Below are 7,958 nucleotides of genomic sequence, written 5' to 3'. Positions count from 1 at the left end.
TATTGCAAAGCAAACCGGTTGCATTGGTTTTTTTTCTCCCTTTCCATTTAAACTATAAAAAGAAGGCAGGAGCTATTTTTTTCGCTGTTTGCAGTAGCAAGTGTGCAAGGTACCTTCGACATTATATCATTATTACAGGATGAAACTACAGCCTTCGAGACTTTTTTAAAAATGTTTTTTTTTCCAGAGCATATAAGAGTCAATATCCGACTAACACTAGATGTAATAATCTAGCAAATATATCAGCACAGGTTTCCTGAAGTAAGGTGCAGCTTTTAGTTTTGCATAGCATTTGTTTGCTACCTACTGTCACGTCCAGGGCCTACATCAGTGCAAAAAGGAATTGCTAGAAGCCCCTCCGCTCTGCTGTGACAAGTAGCTGGTAAAGCCAGCGGCGAGTCCGGACGGGAAAGTGGAGAGGGACGGTCTGAGGGTCTCGCCGATGAGAGACGAGGCTGCTGGAGGAGAGCTGGAGGGGGCCCCTGGGTTCCCCATCCCCGGTCCGCTCTGGTGCTGCACCGACTGCGAGTGGTGCAGCGACGGGAAAAAGTAGCCGGCCTGTCCCGACAGCAGGCTGACCGAGCAAGGGTTCACCGTGTAGCCGTTGGCCAGCCCGCACTGTACTGATCCCCGGAGCAAGGGGTGAGCGAGTTCCCCTCCGCCCATCTGCTCGACCCCGGAGCCACAGCCGGAAAGCAAGGAGCTGTAGGTGGGGGCTTGGTTCAAAAAGCTGGAGGCAGCGCTGCTGTAAGTGAGGCTGTTGTGGGGATGGTGCAAGGACAGAAACGGCGAGAGCGGCCAGTACAGGGGGTTGCCCCGATCCACCAAGCCCAGCCCGGACGGCGAAAGACGAAGCCCTCTTTTGAAAGCCAGCTTGCCCCGTGACGTGGCGGATCTCCGCCGGAGTTTCCCCGTCGTCCCGCCGATGAACACGTCGTCGCTGGACGGGTCCAACATCCAGTAATTCCCTTTTCCGGGGTCATCGTAGTGCCGGGGCACCTTGACGAAACATTTATTGAGGCTGAGGTTGTGGCGGATGGAGTTCTGCCAGCCCTGCTTGTTCTCCCGGTAGTAAGGGAAATTCTTCATGATGAACTCGTAGATGCCGTTGAGAGTCAGCCTCTTCTCCGGGCTCTGCCGGATGGCCATCATGATCAGGGCGTTATAGCTGAAAGGCGGCTTGTCGTATTTGCCCGGTTTCTTCTCGTCCTTTTTGTGATCGTCCTCCTCGGCGGCCACCGGCGTGTCGGCGTCGCCCTGGTATTTAAAGTCAGACTTGAGAGCCCCGCTCTCGGGTTCCCCGTTTGTGACGCTCTGGAGCCCGGCTCGGCAGCTCTGGTGGTTGTCACTTTGTTGCACCGCTTCGGGGAGCAGCAAGCTCTTGATACTGAAAGAGGTGGACTTCGGAACCATTTTCGGCTGCTTCTCATCTCCCATGCTCAACATCACGCGCGCTCTCTCTCTTTTTTTAATCCTCGCCTCTCTCCCTCGTTCAAATAATTTTTTTAAAAAGAGGTCAAAGAGAGCACGCTGGAGCGACCGGGAGACTGCAGGCGGGAGGATACTTGACGAGGAACAGAGCGGGCCAACCTGAATCAAAACAGGTAATTAACTGGGGGGGGGGGGGGGGGGTGGGGGGAGGAAGAGAAGCGACGCCTCCATCAATAAGTTACTTTAAACATTTTTTTTCCGCGATGGATGTCCAATCAGGTTTGAGTGGAAGACGCTTTAACCCGCCTCTTTCCAGCCAATCAGCCTAAAGATGTTGTGTATCTATTTGGGCTCTGAAATTGATTTGAAATTGACCAACACGGTCTATAGGGCGGATTGGGGAAGGAAAGAGGACACCGGGCCATGCAGGTAATGGATCGATTACCACTCACTGACTCTTATGTCATTTATTCAACGTTTTTTTTTACCTTGTTTTTATTCTGACAGGGGTGAAGCACTGTAGAGGATAAGCACAAATATGGGTTAGACAAACTGATTTAAAAATACAGATTAAAACGTTCTGTTGTTTTTGTCTCTTGTTATATCTTTCGTGATCGCTTTTCTCTGTTAGAGAGATTCTGCAGATAGCATTCGTCAAAATGATACATTGATTGCAGTTTCTCGGACACTGTTAAATTGTTTGTATTCCCTCTTAATTCATGGAAGCGGAAAGTCTTCTTGTTCAAGCAAATAATCCCCCAAAATTCATTTGTTTATTGTTGATCTGCATTGTTAAAATGTATCTTAACAGAGCCAACAATTAGTCAAGGAGACATCAATGAACCAAAACAAAACACGGCAGAACGGCGCTGGGGAAACAAGTCTTTAAGAGCGCTCTTTGTTAAGTGCTAATTGGGTTTAGGAAGTGGCGGTTCAACTCTCATTAGAAACTCTTGGTCGTGGGTCAGTGCTGCTGGGCTTTCTCTGCAACCTCTTCCCGATGGGAGAGTTTTTACCTTTGTGTTCATTTCTTTAAAAAAAAGGAAAGTCGATGTTAATTTCCCAAACCCACAGAAACAGCAGGCAGTAATAGTCCGGTGTCACTAAAAGTCTGGTGGGCAGGTAATTGAGAAGTGCACATTCACACATTCTCTCCTTTGCCATGAGCAAGCGAAAGAACGGGAGGAAACAACCCGTTTGCACTTCAGTTTCTTATGGTTCTGTCGCTTCACGGGGGAAAAAAACCAGCACAGGATTAAATGTAATAAAGTGCAAAAGATGAGCGGGGAGCTGCGATGAGTAGCGATACACGAGTTCTGGGGAATGACAAGGTGTACGAGTTTGAGATTACTCTTGTGATATTGAAAAAACTCAGTTACTAAAAGCGATTAAAATAGGAAAGGAAGGAGCACGTTTACGAGGGAGAATAACAGGGAGAGTTCATCTCGATCACCTCACTCGTTACAATTAGAAATAAACAGCAGACGGTCAGACCGAGAAACGCCGTGCTCCTTTATTGGTGCACTTTTTGATTAGAGCGCAAAAATGAAAGTAACAGAACAGTGACAAATATTCTGTAGTATCTGATACAACTGTGATAGCAACATTTATGAAAGGAAATGGGACGTGGGATGTATCACAGTCGTGCAGTCAGCCGCGGTGTGATTCTGAAAATACACGGAACATTAAAAAAAAACAGCAAGAGGGGTGTACATGACGAAAGGAAAGGTCGGGTATATTAATGCAGAGTAAATGTTAAAGGTGTTCTTGAAAGTGGATTACAGGGCCTGGGAAGGAGGCTGAGATTGAAGTATACAGTATGGGAACCACTGGAAATTATATATGCATAAATAATTGGTTATTTCTTGCATTCTGCACCATTATGCATTTATATTTTAAATTTTAGAAAGCCAACCCTTTTAATAATAGTCTAATTATCTAATAAAAAGACAGCCCCCCTCCCTGTAAATGAACCAGGGTGAGAGGTAAAAACAGAACATGTTGGAAATACTCAGCAGGGTGAGAGATAGTTTGAACGCTTTTTTCAACATTAAACCAATTGTAAAATGTCTGCGGTGTTTCCATTCAAGAAATCCTCAAAATAAACCGTAAATAAATGAATAGGATTTATTGACAGTAATGGGTATGTAACGCCGAGTGCAACCGGTCCAGACTCAGGTAAAGTAGGCATTTCAGCCTTTCTCCAGCAATTCATTTTCAGACGTTATTCGCGGCACGGCTTATTATGATTAATTTTAAACATTAATATTTGCTAGGTTAATACTGTCTTAGTAGCATAATTAATTCAGTTGGGTTTGAAGTATTTTTTAAAGAGATTGAAATGTTATTTCAAGTCACATTTATAAATGTTAGTAGGAGTTTGGTGAAACGTCTAATCGAAAGTTATATTTTCTGAGCGAACACATCCACAAAATTCGTTCCCAATATACCAGTGTCGAAATATTGCTTACTTATGGAGCTTAAACAATCATAGGGCGGTCAAGATGGAGTGATGTTATCTGCACCATGACTTTAACAGGCGCTTTATAGTAACACACAGATACATGACGAACAACCCGAAGCACAATTAAGAACTGTCTAAGTATAAACACGTTGGCACTGCACTGCAATAGTCCCGAAATTATCAAAGTAAAGGAAATATATGCAATACTCGGAAGAGTTTATTTAACGAACCCATCCAATTTAAATGAAAAATAAAGTATCTGGCAATTAGACAATTTCCTTTTTCCCCTACTGCTGGGTTTCTGATTGAGGCTATCGTATTTTTAATGTGCGTGTTTCTTCTTCTGCAAGCTTCACTCTTTGAGAATGTACCCGTTTATATGCGTGTCCAATTATTTCGCTTTTCAGTATCTGTACATCTATATTTGTTTATGTAGGTGCCTATTTATCTATCTGCTTTTCTAACCGTATATCTGTCTGTGCGTTATAGGGATATAAAGAGGCATGTATTCCGATTTCCTCCCAACTTTCCATTCTGGCGGAGTAATTGACACCAAGACACCGCTCTGTAGTCCGCTTTACAGTCAGGATAAACGGATTCCGGTTAGTACAATTCGTTTTACACATAAGTCATTTCTAAGAGTTGAGACCTTGGCGTTTTGATTTTTCCCCCTGTTTTCTGAAACTCTTCTTTACAAAAAAATAATATTCAGAGGGGGAAACTCGCCGAATCCACTGTATGAGATGGAAGTTTAAGAATTGATGCAAGTTTTACAGAGCACAGTATGAGGGGCTAAATAGAATCGCATCAATTTGTATTTATTTTGACTGTGGTACCCACAGGTTAAATGATAACATTTACCTTTCCAACTCGTTTTAATAGAGATTTATTACGAATAGCCTGGCATTTCATTATTAGACGGCATTTACAACAATAGCAAAAAGCTTCACAATTGGCCGTGGGTTAGAAAGTTAAAGACAGTCCTGATTAATATTGTGCAAGGTCTGGTTTGATCTAAATCGGTGGGGAGTACATTCTCGCAGTATGGGCACATTCTCCCTGCGACAGAAAGGTTTGCTGTAATGAATTTTAAAAGAAATTTGAGGAGTGGGGAGTCTCTATAAAAATATTAAGGAATGCGCCGTTAGTGAATCTATTCTATGATCAATGCTGAATTAATTCTCTAAAGGCACCATTAAAAATCACTTTTGCGGAGTTATTGGGTAATGGCAGTATAACGAGTATTTACACCCAGCTATCAAATTACACCATTATAATAAAGAGGTAATATCAGACAAGGAACTCTGTCTATATATTGGAATTTTAATTTTTTTGACGCATCCAGCTTTAAAACCTGATCATACCTTGCTCCCATGTTCATTATTGCCATTAAACCCCATTGATTTTTGAAGTATTTTTTGAGATTGGCTAACTCAGCTTCCCTGATCGAGTAGGTAAACGCAATGCTCAGTGTAGTGCTAACCCACACAGACCAGAAAGTCCCCCATCTGTGCTGAGTTATTTGAGCTCTCTCAGCCTGTGGACCACTAGAACTGGCCTCAGCGAACCTGGATTGGGGAGGGGGGAAGTTAGTCAGGATTCTTCACTTCAGCTGGAGAATACATGTGTCTGGATGCTGGGCGAAGCCAGGACTCAAATTGGATTGTGGTGCACTTCCTGCTACAGTAGACTACCATCATGCATGAGGAACGGGAAAGTCCTGGAGGGCGGCTGCACCCATGGAGCCACTTGCTGGCAAAATTCAAATCCTTCTGAAGAGGAGGTAGAAATACTTGTCTGACCAGAGATCTAAATGTTTCAAATGGAATTTAAACCGAGGGTAATAGTTAATACTCCGATGGGGTTCCCAGAAGAAAGAAGGAAGAAAATTTCTAAAATCAGCACTGAGTGATTCTCCTCCCCTATTCTAACTTTATACAGTACTTTAAAGACCAAAAATAGTCTCGGGTGGGGGCACAAAACGGGCGGTATCGGATCGGCTGCCCATTATACGCAGCGCCTGATATTCAGCTCCATCACAGTCAATGTAACTAGATATCAGGCGCTGTGTATCACGGGCAGCCGATCCGATACTGCCCGTTTTGAGCCACTGCCCAAGATGAATTTCTAGGCCCAATTTTCTTTCCCCTTCTATTTTCCCAACAACACTGACATGCTGGAGTAAGGTCAAATAGCCCTTTTTTCACACAGGAGCCAAGACAATCAGTGTCCACTGACTGTGGGAGCAATCACAGCTGAGCCCGATCCTGTCCAGCAGGGGTTACTGAATAACAGCAGTGGGAACCTTGGTAGATCCCCCCACCAGCCTATTCCCTAACCTAAAGCACTTCAGCCAAAAGTAACACTCCTAGCACCACGCTGGTTGAGGGGAACTAACTCAGCATAGACCAGAGATTAAACGTGGGACTTTCCTGTCAGTATGGCTCAGTTCCACATTATCCAGTACACGTAGCAACTGAACTATTGAGGACATTACTAACTTGGACTCAAATATTAAACACCATTGGCCGAAAAGACACCTGTGAGAAAATATTTTTCACTCTCACTCAGTAACTGAGATCAGCAGGAAACTGTTTTCAGTCATTCATGATGCCAGCTGGCAAGCCAACCTTAAACACTCCTGCTTCATTTCTTCATTCTCCAGGTTAAGTATGGCTGAGAAATATAAAGTAGGAATGGAGAACGGTGCCTTTCCTTATTTTTGTTTAAGAACATAATAAATAGGAGCAGGAGTGGACCATACTGCCCTCGAGCTTGCTCTTCCATTCAATAAGATCGTGGCTGATTTTCTACCTCAACTTCACTTTCCTTACCTATCCCCATATCCCTTGATTCCCTTAGTGTCCAAAAATCTATCGATCTCATTCCTGAATATACTCAATGGCTGAGCATTCACAGCCCTCTGGGGTAGAGAATTCCAAAGATTCACCACCCTCTGAATGAAGAAATGTCTCCCTATTTCAGTCCTAAATGGCCGACCTCTTATCCTGAGACTATGACCCCTAGTTCCAGATTCTCCTGCCACGGGAAATAGCCTCTCAGCATCTACCCTGTCAAGCCCTCTAAGAATTTTATATGTTTCAATGAGATCACCTCTCATTCTTACAGGCCCATTCTACTCAATTTCTCCTCATATGACAACCCTCTCATCCCAGGAATCAATTTAGTGAACCTTCATTGCACCACCTGCAAGGCAAGTATATCCTTCCTTAGATAAGGAGACCAAAACTGTGCACAGTATTCCAGGTGTGGTCTCATTAAAAGCCGTATGTAATTGCGGCAAGACTTCCTTACTGTTATACTCCCATCCCTTGCAATAAATGTTTACATACCATTTACCTTCCCAATTGCTTGCTGTAGCTACATGTTAACTTTCTGTGTTTCATGTACAAGGGCATCCAAATCCCTCTGAATACCAACATTTATTAGTCTCTCAACCTTTAAAAAAATATTCTGCTTTTCTAATCCTCCTACCAAAGTGGTTATTTCTGCCAAAAAGGCTGCCTTATTAAAATGTATTGATTCAGCTGATAAATGGTGAAACTAAGCCCGTGTGTGCTGTCAGCTGATCTCAGCTGGGATGATATCAGGGGTGTTGCAAATCGTTACAGCACCCTTGCCTAGGAAGGGGAGGGGGAAACTCAATCACAGGCCCTACGTCTGATCAATAAACACTGATGCTTTCAGGAAAATCCATGTGCGTGGACACGGGGTGAGGACATGACTACTGTCCCATGATCAAATAGCCTGCTGACATGGGTGGCTTCCCATATCGAGGGACAAGAAATAAAAATCACTGTATGAACAGCTAGACACTTAGTGATCTCTTTTTTTTCCTCCTTATTGAATCACTTTTAATGTTTAGTCCAAGGGTACAAGAAGTATTAGATCACTGATGAATCAATATCAGTGCTGTTATAGGCAATCACAATGTTATAAAACCCTGCTACACTCACTCAGAGCACTGATGTATATTCAGTTCTCAGAATGTGGAACTCTATCGGGGGGATTAGTGACCACTGGCTGGCAAATCAGATCACAT

General features: G+C 43.7%; 1 protein-coding gene across 1 annotated transcript; it reads right to left on the bottom strand.

Annotated features, from left to right (window-relative positions):
* Positions 1 to 327: 327 nt before the first annotated feature.
* On the bottom strand, positions 328 to 1,446 carry LOC139272589 (forkhead box protein G1-like). The gene has a single exon (XM_070888659.1). It carries the CDS (start codon positions 1,444 to 1,446, stop codon positions 328 to 330), a length of 1,119 nt encoding a protein of 372 aa, XP_070744760.1.
* Between the last annotated feature and the right edge of the window lie 6,512 nt (positions 1,447 to 7,958).

Source organism: Pristiophorus japonicus, chromosome 9, assembly GCF_044704955.1.
Source record: "Pristiophorus japonicus isolate sPriJap1 chromosome 9, sPriJap1.hap1, whole genome shotgun sequence".
NCBI classification, from domain to species: domain Eukaryota; kingdom Metazoa; phylum Chordata; class Chondrichthyes; family Pristiophoridae; genus Pristiophorus; species Pristiophorus japonicus.
Note: the sequence above shows the minus strand (reverse complement) of the source record. Positions and strands in the feature narration are given on the sequence as shown.